Genomic DNA, 19,323 nt, shown 5'->3' with positions numbered 1-19,323 from the left:
TATCAAAGGTCCTCATATGGAGAGCATTGATTGGGGGTTTGCCTCTGGGATTAGCTCTAAAGCAATGTGAAGTAGCTACACGGAATTGCTTCTTTCACATTGTTCGAGTAGAAGTAAATGTCTGATTGCTCATCGCTTTGTGGTATTACATTTCTCAAAATTGGCAAGTTTTGTTACATTGTTATTTGTCGCTAAGACAATGGGTGTTCGTACAATTCACACAAGTTAACCCGAAATCAAAGACGGAGATTGTTTGTTATTTCCCAAAATTTGAGGATTGTGTCATAATTGGGATATGCACAATGCTTTTGTATTTTATGGTAGGCATGACACCCACATAATTTGCTTTGTCTAACATGTCGTGATTTTTATGATAAAGCAAAAGTTAAGACAAGTTGATTGTTGAGCTAAAGGAAGAACAAATAGGTAAGGGGTTACAGATGAATCAATAGGGAATTGCAAATAAGATATGGATCATGAGAATGAAGATGTGGAGGAAGAACATAGCAAGAGACAATAGATTGTGAGGGGAGACCAATGGATAATAGGCATGCCGAAATATCTTTGCAATTAACCTTTGAAAGCATGATTGATGTGTGCTTGAGGAGTAAGGATATGACACATGATATCATGCCAAGGAATTTATGGGATTAAATATTTCGTATAAGTTGTTGCATGCCTAAACAATTCATCTAGTCGAGTTAAATCTTTTGTGATTAAGTACCGCATATTGGTAGGTTGTGTTGAATAATTAGGACCATGTTGTGTTGAGAAAGTGAACATGAATTAGTCAATCAAACCAAAGCTAAATGAAGAAGGTTTCAAAAAAATTGAAGAGAAAACTAACAAGTTGCATCATATCACTACATGCAGAAAAAGTACATCTCATATTGCGAAGGATCTTTACGAGGTAAAATGAGTGCATATAAAGATCTAAGGAAATGATACACCAAGTTATGAAGAGCTTGCACTCCAAAAAGTACTTTGAAGGTCAAGATAACAATCACATCTAATGGGTTCATTCCAAGCAAGGACAATGTGATGTTGATGGATGTTGGAGAACACTCTTCCACCAAGGAGTTGTGAAGTTTGAAGATATAGCAAAATGGTTCCTCGTCATGAAGAGGAGATGGAGTCAATTCAAAGGAATTAGACTTGGGAATCCTCGATGATAAAGGATTAGACTAGTGTCTATTTTATTGCCAATGATGCAAAAAGAGATAGGTGCCAATTATTTCTTAGCCACTAAGGTGTCCACCTATCGATTCAACTCTTGAGCGGGGATGTTGCGTTGTTCTCAACATTTTTTTTTCTTTCATGCGTACTTCTTAATGTTTTACTATTATGATCCCTTACCCTAGGAGCTTACAAAAAGCTCACCCATCACATCAAGTGATGGGTAACATCCCTTGCCATGATGCCAAATCATCATTTATGCTCTAAGTACATTACACTGAACCCATGTCCTTTCTCGGCCAAAGTTTTATCTCCTCACAATGGTTATAATGCGGGATCGAATCTTCAATTACCTCTAGTTTTATGACACAAGTTGGAGTTGTTTTCAATCATTGCCAACTTTTTAGCAACCATAATATATCACTTAAGAGAGCTTCATCTCACTATGTTGAACTCGACTAAGAAGCTTGCTCACTCAACCCAAAGACATAATCAATCACTTAAATTGAGACAAGAAAGTACATAAAAGGAATAACTATGTTTTGATTAGTCAATCATTAATGACTTTAATATAAGAGGATTGGTACAAATCTTAGATTAAGTCACTTAACACTTAGGTATAAGTAGTATCACAATTTGGTATATTTGAGAGGCCATATGTTTGAAGGTATTCCAAAACGTGACCAAAAGACTTGCCCAAATACTTTATAGGATTTGGACAAAGATTGTGCATAATCTCATAGATTCTTTGGATAACATAAAAGGTAATACATAACAGAAGGAGTTGTAACGATTGCAATTCATGCCATATGGAACAAATGAATATTTTATGGGTGGATTGGTTTGAATTTATACTGAAGTATTTTATTTAAGCCAATAATTAGAACTTAGCTTGGGGGTCATTAACTATATGTATATATATCATATAAAACCTTAGGGTGTTTCTTAATACTAATGTGGTATAAAAAGACAACTTTTTGAATCTTATGCAACAAAGCAATGGAAAACGCTATTAGTAAGAAGCACATTAACATATAATGATTAAGAAACGTACAAATGTGTTTATTGATAGTGGACACATATCTACAAGGATGACAAAGAGGATTATGATATAGACGCACCCAACAAAAATTAAGAAATACCTCACAAATCAGAGAACCAAAGTGAAACAAGCAAGGAGAAAAGTCCATAGGGAAAGATCTAGTTGAATAAAATATGAAGGATTGGTAACCCAACAAGAAAAAACAACACACCCAATAACACAAAAGGGTATAGCTAGTGTAGTCCATGTTATTCCTTTATTAACAAAGAAAAGGATACCACTTAAGTAGAAAGTCAAAACATAATTAAAAAATTATCCGTGATGCCAATTCAAATATCATCATCACTCAAAAACCCAATTGCATGGATCCACGAAATGTTCTAGTAATACCACCAAGCATTCTAGCTTGGATCAACAAACAAATCAAATGCAAAATACACCCAAAAGATTGGATATTAGCATGCAAACATTATGAGTCATTTATAGTTCAAGAATAAAAGCAAATTGATGAACTTACAACATTACCAACATCTATAGTGATATGTTGCAAGGTAGCGTACAGGGAGTTGATTGATGCCTAACAAGAGGTGGAAAGAGACACCAAAGAGGCTTTAGATAAGCATGGTCCCTATATGGACAATCTCTGACTAGAGGCTCTAAGGACAAGTTCTATTATAAATTATTAATGCTTAGTGTGAGTATAAAGAGTCCAAGTTCTAGTATAAGCTCACCACCTACTTAAATGGACACTCCTATTGCTCGTGAATAGATCATCTAAATTGTAGTGTTGTTGATAATATTATATCTCGCAAGGTTTAATAATATCAATTGTCAACTAATACGCACTATTTGATGTTTGGGTAGATTGCATTCAACTCATATTCACTTGTGACTCTCTTTTCATTCATTGAATTTACGCTTCTAGAATATGTTTAAGTCATTATCAACTTAAATTTTGAGAATTCATTGGTGAAAACAACATGCATGTTCATTCATCTCCATATCAAAGTATTTTATTATGTTGTTTTTTCACTTTTCTCAACTGTACAACACTATTCTCTTAACATTATGTTTAGATCATATGAGTAGTACCAAATTCCAATCTACAAGTCTACAATTCAAAGGTGGCGTAAATGGTGTCATAACACTCTAATTATATCTTAAGTTTCTAGAAAGGCTATTGTACTCTCTATCTCTCCTATTGAACACGTTATAAGTAGGTGGTGAGCTTACATACAGTGACTAGGGATCTTAAAAAAGGGTGAATTGGGTTTACATGTCAAACATCCAACTTGTGCATGATTGGAGAATTTTAACATTGAGAAAATAATCGTAGGGCAAAGAAAAACTAGACATTTGAAGATAATAATATCTTTCAAGCAAACCTCATGTTTTAACCCCATGACACAACATGAGCATGGATTTTTTTAACTAAAGACAGTGAAAGACATCACACGATCACAATTTTTTTTAAAAGAGATGTTCCCTCATTTCCATAACATCGCATGGAGCCTTTTGACTTGTGTCTCTTAAAATGCTGCAAACGCTACTATTTAATATTTCCAAGCTCTACACATTATAACTTTTTAATGTTCTCTAAGGTGGGAGTAGCAATGCCCATGTTGAGTAATTTAAGTAGTTAAATCTCTGATTTTTTATTAGAGTGTCATAATCTTGATTTAATGGTATCAATGTCGATTTAAGTATTAAATCTTGTTTCATTGAAGTCAATTGGGTGAAAGGTAATCGAGCCTTTACCATCAACCCATGAGATAAACTAAAGATAACGTCACAAATAATTATCTGTTATGTCACAATCGATCCAAATTTGCATAATCTAGAACCCATGGACCTAGAACTGCCTACGACTTATTAAAAACAATTTGGGTGTCCTTGAAGCAAGCACAAGCTAAGAAGTCAGCTTTCGTGTAGACACACGGTGAACTCTAAAATAAAAGAGCATGAAACACGTAAGGTGGAAACCAAGCCAATGATTTATAGAGTCGTAGTATCATTTCCCTCATATCATCAACATTTCGCACACAATCACATTGATGAATAGTTTGTGATTCCTTTCCCCAAAAAACCCAATCTCTCATTCTATGTTATTAAAAAATCATTCCACTTGTCACTCCAATAATACTGTAAAACATCAATGTACATACCTATAGCATGTTTGCATAGTGATCCATGGGATCACTTGGCCGTTGGTATGTAAATGATAATTTGTAAAAAAGTATAAATCTACTTATTTACAATGACCTAGAAAGAAAATCTATCATTTTCTATTCTTCATCTAAACCTACAAATATCTTTCTTCTTGTGCAAAGCAGACTAAAGGGAAACTAGAATGATTTCTTACAAAGCAGTGAAGCACTTGCCATTAAACCACTAAGTCGATATATGTCAATTAATAACTCAATATTTGAGTTAATAATTATGCTTGAATCTAACAAGTTGACACCTATGTGAATTAATAACTTAATATTTGAGTTAATAATTATGCTTGAATCTAACAAGTTGACACCTATGTCTAACTATTGCAAACCAAAATATGTTAATATTCATCATAAAGTCTTCTAAATGATCATGATTGAATAAATTAGTGTCAAGCCTTCAATACAATTTTCCTTTCTTAGTTAAATTTCGTTATCTTCTCCATTGTTTACAATCCCTTCTTGTTTTATTTTATAATACGTGGTTCATCGATACTTAATAATTATTCTTTGTAACACCGTGATGTTATCAATGTATGATTCACAAACATCTACCAAGTAGGAAGGTTTGTATATTCCAACTTGGTGATTCAACCATGAGCACGTTCCATCTTAGTATATACTATATTTGGTTTCTCAAACATTTCTAGAAAACTTTACATGATGGGTTTACTTTGACATATTCTCCCTTAGTTACATATTTAGTAAATACACTCTTTGGAGCTTAGAATATAATCTCTAAGGTTATCTAATCAAATTTATCACATTTACAAGGTATATCATGTAACAAGTAATGTCTTCAAAATAAAGATAGGGTAGCACATTTTGACTTCTAATAATCAATATCGAGACATTATGTAATTAATCTATGTTCCTCTAGATTTTGCCTTCAAAATTTTGCATTGACAACCCCATTCTCAACCCCTCCCTCACGTATGATCTTGCTTTGTTACTCAATCATTTACCATCACTTATTTAAAATATCTCTCATGTTCCACAATTGCATCATCAATTGATCCAAATAATGGGCCCTATAGTTTTTCTATCTTGTTTTGTATGGTGTGTGCGTGTGTGTGTGTGTATGTTGAATGTTACTTTAAGTAGGTAGTATTTATTCAATCATATAAAATTTTCTATATTGTTTTATATACATATGTGCGTGCATTTTTAAGTAGGTCGTATTTATTCAATCATATAAAATTTTCTATATTGTTTTATATACATATGTGCGTGCATTTTTAAGTAGGTCGTATTTATTCAATGGGGGCCCTTTCAAATATATTAGGTAGTCCATTGTGAGATCAAGCATGAACAAATAACAATTGTGATCATACAATCTACCACAAACTCATGATAATTAAATAGCTCTGTCACTATGTTAAAGAGCTGAGATAGTATACACAATTATTGCCCTTTCAACTATTTAGAGACATTTACTGAGATGTATATATTAGAACTAACAATAGACAAAAGACCAAATCTCCTTCAATATGTTAAGAAGCTATGACAAGTTGCTAGAGAATAGCTATATGCTTAATAACCTACAAAGCATTTGGAACTCAAATGGTAGTATGTACTGTTAAAAAATAAATAGAATATATACTGGATTACCTAATCTGATAATGCTTCATCAACAGGACACAATTGACCATTGTTAGTTCATGTGACATTATCATAGATTTACAACTCATGTAAACTTTTGCTACGTATAGCATCCATGTTTTCATTGTCACAAAGAAACTCTGCAATATTCATGAAGAAAAAACACTCAATTATGATTCCACATAGTGCATTGATCATCACAATGATATTTAATAAGAGATGAATTGGGCATTAAAAGTACTAAGTGATTGCTTAGCAAGTAAACTTAACACAGTAAAGCTCGATACAACCTTAGTTTTTGAAATATTAAAAAAAAAATTGTTTTTTCATATCCATAAATTATACCCACCACGTCTTCAAATAGCTTCTGATAATAATATAATGTAGCTATAATAGACTATAGTACATTGTATCAAGCATGTCCATGATACAAAAGAGATAAAGAACAAATGAAGTTAGTCATGTCTTCCATTGTTCAATGGAAACTAAATGTTTCATGTTCCATGCTTTGATGGGAAGTAAAAAAAAAAATCCATGCCTTAAATATTCTCCCATTATCTTCATTTTGTCAATGATTTCAGTCTCTTATTTCATAGTAGGTTGACTAGTTTGCAAACCACTTTCAAGGTGGGGTATTGCTGTTTTGCCACCATATAATGTTTCCAATAAATTGACAGGAAATGGGCTTCTCTCTCTCTCCCATCTTTGCTTGCTTTTGCACTCTCTCCTCTCTCTATATAAACAACCAATTGACACAAAAAAGTAATTGTTATAGAACCAACCATTACCTCCCAGTGGTGGGGCTAAATATACAAAAGAGAAAGAAAATTTTGATCTGAATTTGGACGGATATTTAGAAATGAGACGGGAAATATTTTCTACATACTTTTCTGTTATGTAGTGTAAATCCACCCTTATTTCATCCAACTGTCCAGGTTCTCATCCAATCGTGACTAGCACAATTCCATTGCTATGGCCAATGCATAGGTAGGTATACAGATAATAGGAAACATAGGCATCCAAAACATATTATTATAGATCACGCATCAAAGAAGTGAATTTACATCACTCCAGATGATCTCACTTGCGCATAAATGTAAAAATCCAATCTCAGAATCCAAACTCGACAAATGGTTTGCTTATTCACTCCCCCGTCATAAATGATAGATTTGATGACAAAAATATGCAAATGTCCTCTCCATCAATTCCATACAGAGGCAGCAAAAAGAGGCTTACCTCGCCATCCCAGGACGAGGCGGTCACTTCTTTCATCGAGCTTGAAGCCATCTTTGTAAAGCCCTAGAAGAAGCTGAGCTTGAGACACATTGTGGAATGACAATGGACGAGGTTTGAAACCGAGTGAACGAAGAAGGGAGCACCAATTTTCGGTCAACAGTTTTGCCCTGACCTCGGCTCGGCAAAACCCGTTCCACACAGCCACTGTGCTATTGATCCGAGGCGCAAGGAACACCCTTTCCACGAGCATCCGAGCCACAGTTTCAGACTCAAGGCATACCTCCAGAGAGTCGCATACTGCAGAGTAGTGATGAAGGGCTTCGAAGAAGGAGGCGGCTGCTGTCGTTGTACCGCAACCTAGCTCTTCCTCCACGAATGTGAACACGACAGGATTGAGCCTCCGCACCCCTCGGAAGAAGGAAGACACAGTCGTGGGTGCCTTATGTGGCATGTGTGGGAGATTGAGCATGCAATTTACCACCAAGGCTTCTCCTTTTGTAAGCTTGATATTTGATGCATTCAGTTCCTCATCTTCACTGCTGTTGATGGTAAGAAGGCCGAAACTAAACGGCACATCGAGTGACGATGCGAATTCGGTGAGACGTTTACCTGTTTCTTGCACTGTGGCGAGCCCTCTGTCTGCATAAGGCCGATACAAGGCAGTGATCTTTAGCTCAGGGGCCCCGCCCTTCCTCGAAGCTAAGGCTTGCATAAGTGGGGGCCACTGGATACCTTCCATGATCTCAAAGTCAATAATGTGAATATGTTGCTCCTCTTCCACGGCCTCCAGGATTGCCTCATTAGCTGTGAAATGACTAAACTTGATGTAGGGCGACACCTCGTGAAGAATTTGGAAGGCCGAGAGGATATCTGTTTGCGGATCGATGTGGTATCTATCCCCATGAATCCCCCCTGACTCTATCCGGCACTGAAGCCCCCAGGTAAAGTATGTGGCCACACGTTGCATCGTGCTACCTGTACAAGAGACTAACTCTTTGAGCCGAACCAATATCACTGAAGCTAAGTCCATGTCCCTTGTGGCCACTGCCTCAGCACCCGCAATGAGGAGGTGGACAAGGCAAATCTCATTATAATCACTCTCACACCTAATGGCCCCAAGTGGAGACCCGAGGATCGGATTCAATCCAAACCCTCGTATATCATCTTGGTGTATTTGTGTAATGATTGTATTTGTACCATCATCTCGAGCAGTATTCTCCGATGGACATGGACCATTTTCATTCTGGTTTGTGTTAAAAGCAATGGCCGAAGTATATTCTTTGAACCCGTCATTATTATAATGCTGCTTGGCATTTGAGGTGAAAGGATTACCAGAAGACCCATATTCATTGAACCCATCTTGCAAAGGGAGTTGAACACCAATACTGGCAGTTGTTATCAGATTTCCTTCAGCATCACTAGGTCCAAAAGGAATCAATTTGGACCCATCAGCAAAGATTCTTCCTCCTTGGCTAGGGTCTTCATCCATCTTCGTCTTTTTCTTTTTCAAAGAAGGAGCAAACATCTCTTCTAGGCCAATATCAGCTTTTTTTTGTCTTTCCCACAAGCCAAAATCGGACATTCCAGGGTCACCAGTATTTGAAGAGTCAGGCGAATTGCCCGAACATGAAGTGCCTGGCGCAGCATAATGTGACGGATAGGAGAAGTCGGCTGAATCAGGAAACCATGTATGTTCGAGTGGTGCAATCTCTGTGCATTTTGGGTCAAACACGAGACCCATCAACTGATCCCCACAAAAGGACCCGGCCGAAGTGGAACCATCACTGCATGTGTGTGAACTCACTGGGCGTGGTGTTAATGCAGTGGAGTAAATCAATGGATTTGTAAGTAATTCATCCATAGAATCATAATCATAACCCCCTCCTCCTCCTTCTAGACTCAATACAGGATTGTAATAAATTTGGCCTATATTACTAGCGGGGTAAAAATCAATGTGTTTCATTCCAAACCAAGACCAAATATCATTATCATGCCCTGCAAATATAGCGCAAATTTGGAACTTACTTCAAAGGTCCTAATTGTCTAGAACCAATAGAGCACACAACAATTTTGCTATCACGTGTCAAGAGAAAATGGGATACGGTCACAAAAATTACTGTGGCTATAAAATATCGGAACAGATATAGTACACAGATAGTGAGACATGCAAAAAGACAGCCAGTTAAAATTAAGAGACTGAAAGTGCAAAGATGAAAAAGGAAGTAAGCTAATCGCAGCGGTGGATCTATGTGACCCTAAGGGAAACAGAGACCATTGAAGCGGGGGAAGCAGGGGAGGATAAGACCGAAAACCCTCAAAATCAATCTGCTCTGTCGGTGTAACCTTTGCTTTTTTGTTAAGCAAACTAAATCATGGCGATTATCTTCTCTGAGATGAACTCAGATGCATATGGACTTTGTGTAGAGAGAGGGAGAAAATGGAGAAGATTTACATACCACATGAGAATGATTAAAGATGGAAGTGTAGTAGTGGCCATGGAGATTTGAAAGGGGGGGTGGGGTTTTGGGTGGGTAAATTGCTCCCTTCCTTTGCCACAGTAGTTTGGTGTTGCAGAGGAAAAAGAGGGGAAGAGTCAGAAACCATGTTCCTTCCTTCCTTCCTTCATTCATTCAGTCATTCTCTCTCTCTCTCTCTCTCTCTCTCTCTCTATGTAGCTCTTCTTCCCTCGCCCCAAGACAAGCTTTAAAGCCTAAAGGTTACTCACATACGGTCTCTGTCTGTATGGATGTATAATCATGTATGCATGCATATATTTAAGGATGGATGTATCAGTATGTATGTGTGTATTGTATCATGTATGTGGATGTATGTATGTATGTATGTATGTATGTATGTATGTATGTATGTATGTATGTATGTATGTATGTATGTATTGTATTGTATGTATGTATATGTATGTACTGTACTGTACTTTATGTATGTATGTATGTATGTAATATGCCTACAACTTCTCTTTGCTTGGATAACGGCCCACATACACCTCCACACGCTACACACCCTCATCTGTCGGACACACAGTTCGTCTCAGACCATTTCCGAAAAGATTATTCTTCATTAGTAGAACTTCTGCATACATGTCGAAATGTTTAGGCGGGAAAACATTACAATGGCTCTAGCCATGATAACCCATAACAAACCACAATGAAGCAGAGTGAAAGGTCTTAGACCATTTCTTCCCTCCCTTCTGAAGAAATACTCGGGATCAAGACTTGAGGAGCCCCTCGTGCTCGACTTCCTCCTCTGCATGATAACCATTAACCATAGTCTTCAATCCCATTTCAGACATCATGAGATGCAAAGGCTTTCTACATTCCCTCGACAGGCATGCTTCTAGGGGTAGCTCTTGTAAGTTCCTCGAGAAAGTATAGGAGACTTCCCTCCCAATCTTCGACCTTTGTAGCATCCCACTTTCTTATAATGGAGTAGAACTCTTGTATTGGATTATTGGCGATCAGTATCTAGTCACACCAGAGAGAAACCCTTGAAACTCAAACTAGCAAACCCATCCTAATCAACTAGCACATTTACTGGCCTCGTAACTCTCTCGTTACTCTTCGAATGAAACAATCAACGCAAGTTGGCCATACCCACATATGTATCGAGATTATTGTAGGTTGATCGTGACTTTATTTCCTTCCACTTTTGCTTCGATAATGGATAAATTCATGAATTTCTCCCCTAAAGATTTTGAGTTGCAATATGTATGTTTGCTTACAATTGCCACAAATCTAGAATTGTCACATGGAATTGACTCTAATTATGGCATTTGTCGTCGATGAATTTACATACAGGCGATTGAAGTACAAATTAAGCTACCTAACATTGCATGCATGCTATTAGCCCATAGGTATCAATAATTAAAGTGCCAATTTGCGCATAGGCTTCAAAAAACTCAGAGAGCGTGATTAGGCGTTGGATCTTTTGATTGCATTGTCCTGCGTTGTCTTCTTTACGAGACTTGGATTCTGTGCAAGTTGGGATTTTGGACCGTAACGAGACAATAGTTGCGATAATTGGCGTTTTGATTTGCATGGCCTACTTCGTATCTATCCTTAATCAAACATTAGTATAACTAAAACATGTTTAGAGAAAATAAAGTATTTGTTGTACCTACATGCAAATGCTTATTGAAATGACTAGGAGTGGACTTCGTGCATAGCCATGATCTTCCTAATACACTGTTTTATAACTATGCTTAGTGCCCCCTTGCCATTGGGTTTCGGTCCCCCATGTCACCACATAAACACATGTTCTCAAATGAATTTGTCCACCACTTTTCAATCTCTTCATCCCATAAATCATATTATTGCGCTCATCTTCCATATATATTCTATTCAACCACTTAGAAAGGAGTTCAAACTTATTTTAATATATTTGTATTCCCATTTAATAAACACTCAATAATCGAGGAAATTATGAATCCACCTTACATGCCTAAATTATGTTAGGGAAGTAACACTTTCAATAATATCATACCCAATTGGTTTAAGGAAAGTGCACCTCTCTCAAGATTGTATCACTCCATGTTGGGGCTAAAGAAAATTTGTCGCTATAATATGAACATCAAGGTTCATTGGAAAGATTTGAGCAACCACAAATATTTGCAATGATTTTGCATTAAATTTTATGATGTTTTGGCACTATGTTAGAACAAGGGACTTTTGTAGAGCAATAATATCATGTTGGGTCTAGTTGCTTTGAAAAAGGTGCACTTAACCATCTTCACCATATATTTCTGAGCACAAAGGACCCCTCAATGTCTATAGTAGGATATAGATACATCTAGAGATCAAACATCAAACCTACGCTATATATTTCATGTCGCCAAATATGTACCACCCATTATCACATCAAAGTGTTGATATGCTTACAATATTGACAAGACACGTGATAAGATTACACATGCTTGGTTTGTGGTCCAATTGTGTGCCTTACTATCTTTCCTACCAAATATAAAATATAATATGCTGCATTATGATTTTGAGGGAAACATTTGTGTGGTCATTGCTATATAAAAGGGCAATACGAGTATGCATGCATGTTGATGTAGTGAATTACAATATTTGATGGTGGATTTTGAATATGCACCTTCAACCCATGTTGTAGCATAATGATATATTGAAATAACATCTGGACAAGGAAGCATGTGCAATTTGAGCAATATTTCAGTATATGATTTCGATACATAATTAAAATGACTTAATTCTTTGTGTTTAGAAAGAAATTTGTCGAATGCTTCATTGTAGATGACACTCTCTGATTGAGCTAGCAAAATGTCATGGATATTTGCCACATATGGCCGGGTAAGTATTAACATCATGAAAACATTAGGTCTGCATTGGTTACAACATGCATACTAACTTGAATTCTTACATTTTATGACCTTGATAAAAAATCCTCTACTTTATTGTGCATGTGTGTGATAGTTAACTTTTACCACTAGAACTTTGTTCACTATTAGTCCAATTATTGTTACGACATTTCATGTTATGGAAAAGTAGAAGCATGTCGAGAAAAAACAATTTTATAAATACATCCTCATCTAGACAAATCCATGCTAGATTTGACTCAATGTCCACCTAATATTCCATTCTCATGATTCTCCTATGTATAAGCAATTTTTGAAGGGTAACAAATACCATGCTAGATGCTTCCTTCTTATTACGAGTGAAAAGATGGGTCTTTATGTTGAAATAGTGAAATCAAACTTTTGTGTGAACTAGGAAGTATTTGAGCTTTACGAGTCATTATTTTCTTCACAGGGAAAGAAAGGAGAGGATCAAGATGAAAAAATTATTAGAGGATGAATAAGCATGGTATAAGAATAGGGAAGGAAAGGAGGTGATAAAGATGAAATAACTATTAGAAGAAGAATTGTTGGAGGTCTCTTTGTAACCGCATGTTCTTGCTTCGTCAGATTAAGGATTGGACGAATAAATATTTGTCCATTCAATAGAAAAAATTATGTGTATTATTGAGAGTAATAGTGGTACATTAAACAAGTGATACTTCATATGTAGGGACATCCAAGGCATGCAACATATAATGCTTTGGGGTGATATGACATGGAAATCCTATAAACGAAAAAAACTGTCAATAAGAAGGGCAAAGACAACCAATGTTGACAATGGGCTAAACAAATAACTCAAAAGATCCCAAAGAGAAACGAAGGGAGAAAGTTGAAACATCAATGGCACTTAGTCAAGCCATACGTAAGTCTAGATTCAAAATCCCGTCTTATTACGAGCCATTTCTCTTAGTTGACTATGGCACCGCAAAAAGGTCAAGAGAGCGGAGTATTTGTTGAATAACATAATGTCTTGGCATTTTATTTTCCTCCTTAACAGAACGATCAACCACAAACTACCACATGGGAAACACGGTAAAGTGAAAAGCTAAAACACATTTATTTATTGGAGAGAATTATCATCGTTATACACAAGAGCGCCCTGCATCATATTATTAGTTTCATTTGTTGAACCTCAAGTGAATATTGAACAAGCAGACGATGATAAGGTGTGAAATGTTTCTCGGTTTTTTTTTTTACCATGACCAATTGTGATAAGTGGGCGGAGCCGTTAATTCGTGGCGACCCACAAAGTCAGGATGCGCCCTCGAGAGAGAACACACTTTGTCGCGTCGGGGTCGAGGGTGCATGTGATATATGTGGGTGTAGCATCGGGGATTGTTGCTTCATTTTTACTTCTATTTGTTTTCATGGGCATCTTTCTAGATTGATCTCAAGTCTGAGCAAGAGAGTCAGGATGAGGCCGAGAGAGAACAATTTATTGCTTCGGGGTGGAGAGTGCGTGTGATACATGTGTGTGTGTGAGTGTCGTAGGGATTGCTTCATTTTTACTACTATATTGTTTTCATGGGCATGTTCTAGATTGATTGATTGATCTCAAGTCGGAGCAAGGACAGGACAAAGCAAAAGCTGGATGTCCGGCCAGCCAGTGTGAAACCAAAATCATGGTTTTTTGTGTACCGTCTTGGAAAACAGAGAAGGCGCAGGCGCAGGTCCAAGAGCAAGAGCAGGGAGCCATTTCTGACGATCTCTGTCAACCCTAACCCTAATTGTTTTCGTGCTCTGTTTTCCTTTTTGCCTTTTCTTCTTCTTGTTGTTCCTTTCGCAGCCATGTCTAAGGAAAACAAAGTGAACCTCAAGGCCTCCGACAATGAGCTCTTCGAAGTGGAAGAGATCGTCGCGTTCGAGTCACAGACCATCAAAGACATGGTGGAAGACACAGGCACAGAGAGTGTCATCCCTCTCCTCAACGTTTCAAGCAAGATCTTATCCAAAGTCATCGAATACTGTCGCTATCATGCTTTAGAGGTACCTAAAAGTGGTGATGATAAACCCGGCCTCTCTGAGGATGATGTGAAAGCATGGGATGTAGAATTTGTTAAGGTTGATCAAGCAACTCTCTTTGATCTCATCCTGGTATGTACTCCCCTTATCTTTTATTCCTTGGTCTTCTTCTACCTCTTTCATACTTGCTCTCTTCGATCTCTCTTTCTTTCTCTCACTCCATTTATGCTAGTTATTCGCCCACATTATTTTTCATCCATCGTTCTTACCATTTTTGTAATTGTTCTTTGATCTTTTTTATATGAGAAATCTTGAATCTTTTCTCTCCCAAAAATGCGATTTTCTCAACGAAGGTTGGTTTATTGAATGCATAGATCTATTATGCATATTTGGTGATGGATAATATTGCGTATACATTTACCCTTGTTTATGAAGAAGTGTTTGACTAATGGATTTCCCACCAGCATGAAACGTAGTATGCATCTTTTGGGGACGATTAGGATGTCCTATTTCTCCATTGTAATGGTTATGATCTATTCTCTATACATTTCAGCATTATTATGGCAGCTGTGTTTACATGTACCAGGCTCTTCTGCATTACTGCACTAAGGAAGGTAGGCCACAGTGGTATGCAATACTTTTTAGTTCTACCATAGTTCACCTTAACAATACGGCATGCCATAATTGCACGTTGTGTACAGGTAGGCCGTGTTAGATTAGTTACATTTTCCATTAAATTGGCAACCATCTGACATCTATATATTTGCTTCACAGTCACCAAAAGATATGTTTTTAAAACATTAAATAAACGAAAATTTAACCTCAAAAACCTAATGGAATCTGTTTGAAAGTCGTTTTTTGGGGTTTGTTTTCTGAAAAATCATTTCCTTATAGTTGGAGTGTCTTTGAAATCCAAATGGGTTCAACCTTCTGGTAGAAAAAAGCATATATATTGTAAATTCTCAATATTGCTCTAAAAAAGGTATACCGTAGTGGTATTGCTATACTTTGTAATATTACTAAAATACTTCATCTTAAGAACAGGGCATGCAATGGCTACTCGTTGTGTATAGATAGGCTGTATTACGATATAGCTACATTTTCGATTAAATTGGCAACTATGTCATATCTATATGAATTACTTCACAGTCACAAAAAAAACATATTTTTGAAATGTCAAAATGAATGGAACAGGAACCTAAACATCCTAATGAAATCTGTTTGAAAGTTGGTTTTTAGGTTTGTTTTCTGAAAACTCATTTCCTTATAGTGGGTCCAACCTTCTGATAAAGAGAAGCAGATATATTTTGAGGTCTTAGTATTGCACTAATATGAGGGAAGATTATGGTGGTATTGCAATACTTTGTAATAGTACTACAATACTTCATCTTTAGTGTGGGACATCCCATTGTTGCTCATCGTGTATAGGTTGGCTGATTAGAATAACTGCATTTTGCACTAAATTCGGCAACTATTTGACATGTATATGTTTGTTTCACAGTCACAAAAAGACATGTATTCGAAATATTAAAATGAATGGAACCGAAACATAAACATCTTCCTAAAGTCTGTTTGAAAGTCATTTTTTGGGTTTGTTTTTGAAAAATCGTTTTCTAATAGTGGGAGTGTCTTGCAAATCTGAATGGGTCCAATATTCTGATAAAGAGGAGCAAATGTATTTTTAAGTCTTACTATAGCACCAATGAAGGTAGACCATAGTGGTATTGCAATACTTTGTAGTAATACTACAATACGTCATCGTAAGAATTGGGCATGCAATGGTTGGTCATTGTGTACATATAGGCTGTATTATGATAGCTACATTTTCCACCAAATTGGAAGCTATCTAACATCTATATTTTCTGCTTCATAGTCACCAAAAGACATGTATTTGAAACATCAAAATGAACCTAATCATCATCATGAAATCTGTTTTTGGGTTTCTTTTCTGAAAATTCAATTCCTTATTGTGGGTGTGTTTTCCAGATTCGAATGCCAACCTTTGATAAAAATGAGCAAATATATTTTTAAGTCTCAGTTATTTATTCCCATTTTTTTTATTCAACATAAATTCATCAAAAAAGCATCACCAGATTTTGATTTGTTTTCAAGCGCTCTTTAGATATAGTCCATTTCACTGTCTATTTCTTAAATTGTTTTTACAGTAGCTCTCTGGGAATCAATTCCCCTTTTTTTTATTCAACGTAAATTCATCAAAAAAGCATCACCAGATTTTGATTTGTTTTCAAGCGCTCTTTAGATATAGTCCATTTCACTGTCTATCTCTTAAATTGTTTTTACAGCAGCTCTCTGGGAATCAACTCCCTATCCCAATTGCAAGATTTTGATGTTGGACTTTCTCAACATGAAATCGATATTCTGGATATCTGACATATGTGAAGGATTTTTTTAACAACTCTATTTTTGTTACGTCATTTCCATGTTTGACATTCATGTACTTGGAATTGTGGGTTTTGTTAATCCTTTGGATTTACATCATGATTTATGTTATTCTTATATGATAAGATGTGAGTGGAAATCATACATGTCTATTTGTGTACATATATAATATGTGCATATATATGTGTGTAAAAAATGTATATATATGTGTATATATGCACATTTATGCAGGCATATATTTGAGGTGTTTCTCAACCTAACCATGATGGCAAAACACGAACCCCGGAAGTTATTTCTGAAACAAACAGTTTCTGGTTGTTTTACAAAACTAGGTTGTCTATTATGAAATTAGAAATATATTATGATATCTTAGCATTGTAATGTTTTATTATTACTATTGTACATGTGGAGTACGAGAGAACATTGTTTATAATTAATGCAGTAAAATTCGATGGTATTATGACATTTTTTACCCAGCTTTACAGAATGAAGTTTCAGCATTGTATTTGCCCATAATTGGCTGTAATCTGAAGCCTTAGCTTGTTCATGCAGGCGGCCAACTATCTCAACATCAAAAGCTTGCTTGACCTTACTTGCCAGACTGTTGCCGACATGATCAAAGGTAAGACACCTGAAGAGATAAGGAAAACTTTTAACATCAAGAACGATTTCACTCCTGAGGAAGAGGAGGAGGTTCGGCGCGAAAATCAATGGGCTTTCGAGTGACCTTTTTCTTTATAGCAATCACAGTATTTAAGAAGATTACTCTAGTAACTGGATATAGGAGAGATGGACTCTTAAAGATATCTCTTGGGCTTGCTGGTGTATGTTGATTCAATTGCTTTCATCCGTCTCAATGGATCTGCAATCTTCAGGATGCAAGAGGCATAAAAGATTATGTATATGAACACGTTATGCTTGTTATTGTGTGTGTCATTAATTACTGCTCTGGTCTCTTGATTGCGTTCTTGGATTGTTGTTAACGAAGTGTTATACTGATGACATCTGTGTGAGTTCAATGATTTTGTTTTTGAGAGATAAGGGCTCCCTAAATTTCATATGAGAGTGTTTAGGCACTCGGCCCAAGAATATTTGTTGCTGATTATAAACATACCTCATGGAGATAGTCTAAACAGCTCATATTAGTTATGTATTTATTCCATGACTGTTCTGCTGATATTTGTTTATATTATTTTAAACCTTCTACCATCTGTATATTGTCTTTCTTGTATTCTGAAGTTTTTTATCCTCACAGAACTTGCATCTGTGAATGCACCACAATTTGTACCTCATTGTATTTAGTTTAAGTCAGGCCTGTCCATCGAAGTGGGCTTTTCTGATTTCTCATGTGAAATGTTATGAGGCCACATAGTGAGATGTTGGAATAAATCAGGAAATGTCACGTGCTGCTTCCTGATGCTGCATTATTTAACTGGTCATAATGCACATGTATTATTGAGGTGAAACAGTGGTTGCTCTGTGGCATTTGTTTATTCATGGATGATAACTTTGCATCATTATTGCGTTTTTGACACTGACACTTAGTTGTTGGTTGGTGTCGATTTTGTCATTTTTGAAAAGTATCACAATGCTGTTTTCAGTATCCAGAAATGTATGTGTGCTATGGTAAGTTGTTTATTCATGTTTTTGCGAAGGTGAACAAAAAACACAGCACATTGAGGTGCACCTGCATCCATCCCTTGCAATGCTTCTTAAATTAGTAGATGCTGATATATTCTAGGCTGTTGAAGAATCAAATGTGAAAGAAAGATTAATGTGTGTATATATGTATATATATATTATATGGAGACAAGAAGTAATGTCTATTATGTTAAGCACTGAGGTTGTGCATGTGGTAGGCTTAATGTCCGTACAGTTCATACCTAACACATAACAAACCACATCTACTTGGCTGAGTATTACTGACGAAAAAAGCTTAGGGTTGGGAAATGATTTTCTCCAGTAGTTGACATGTTAACATTGTAACGATGTGCAGCTTCTTACAGCTTTGGTGAAACCATTGTGGTGGGGCTTGGTTCATTGAGTCATCTGCAACGTGATAAACAAAAGTGGAGACTTCGTTCTATAATAATAGAACTAATAGAAAAAGGAAAGTGCATTGAATGTAGAACATCGTCAGAACAAAGTACATGGTTACATGGATTTTAAAAACCTATGTCTCAAGATATGATGGGCGTGCTTATTGAACTTCATATTGTTCAAACAACTAAGGATTATGTGTCTCTACACTTGCCTCTTGTCGCTCCAAAAGTATCCATCTATTTATATGTGAATGTTTTTGTAGCCACCCAAGCAGC

At 36.3% G+C, this 19,323-nt stretch overlaps 2 protein-coding genes across 3 annotated transcripts; one reads left to right on the top strand and one right to left on the bottom strand.

The window, feature by feature from the left end:
* Positions 1-6,462: 6,462 nt before the first annotated feature.
* LOC147869921 (protein NODULATION SIGNALING PATHWAY 2-like) lies at positions 6,463-9,937 on the bottom strand. Of its 2 annotated transcripts, XM_087334731.1 has the most exons (3): positions 9,729-9,937; positions 7,273-9,267; positions 6,463-6,769 (listed from the first exon to the last, which is right to left on the bottom strand). In XM_087334731.1, exons 2-3 carry the CDS (start codon positions 9,233-9,235, stop codon positions 6,627-6,629), a joined length of 2,106 nt encoding a protein of 701 aa, XP_087190857.1. In that variant the 5' UTR covers positions 9,236-9,267; positions 9,729-9,937; the 3' UTR covers positions 6,463-6,626. The 2 variants fall into 2 exon arrangements, with proteins under 2 accessions (XP_087190857.1, XP_087190864.1); XM_087334738.1 differs by lacking the exon at positions 9,729-9,937 and having other exon boundaries at positions 7,273-9,450.
* A 4,403-nt stretch (positions 9,938-14,340) lies between these two features.
* LOC147869920 (SKP1-like protein 1B) lies at positions 14,341-17,969 on the top strand. The gene is made up of 2 exons (XM_087334750.1): positions 14,341-14,737; positions 17,558-17,969. Exons 1-2 carry the CDS (start codon positions 14,432-14,434, stop codon positions 17,729-17,731), a joined length of 480 nt encoding a protein of 159 aa, XP_087190876.1. The 5' UTR covers positions 14,341-14,431; the 3' UTR covers positions 17,732-17,969.
* The last annotated feature ends 1,354 nt before the right edge of the window (positions 17,970-19,323 follow it).

Source organism: Azolla caroliniana, unplaced genomic scaffold, assembly GCF_043228905.1.
Source record: "Azolla caroliniana isolate FFs.n. ecotype wild unplaced genomic scaffold, voAzoCaro1.0.p SCAF_1, whole genome shotgun sequence".
Classification (NCBI taxonomy): domain Eukaryota; kingdom Viridiplantae; phylum Streptophyta; class Polypodiopsida; order Salviniales; family Salviniaceae; genus Azolla; species Azolla caroliniana.
The sequence above is the reverse complement of the archived record's forward strand: the minus strand, read 5'-3'. Positions and strand labels throughout refer to the sequence as shown.

Bases quoted from the DNA above. Each gene is read 5' to 3' on its own strand.
- LOC147869921 (XM_087334731.1), bottom strand. From the start codon at position 9,235: ATGAAACACATTGATTTTTACCCCGCTAGTAATATAGGCCAAATTTAT. The intron at 6,770-7,272 runs GTAAGCCTCTTT...TTGTTTATATAG, and splicing joins CCTCGTCCTGGGATGGCGAG to AGAGAGGAGAGAGTGCAAAA.
- LOC147869920 (XM_087334750.1), top strand. From the start codon at position 14,432: ATGTCTAAGGAAAACAAAGTGAACCTCAAGGCCTCCGACAATGAGCTC. The intron at 14,738-17,557 runs GTATGTACTCCC...TTGTTCATGCAG, and splicing joins CTCTCTTTGATCTCATCCTG to GCGGCCAACTATCTCAACAT.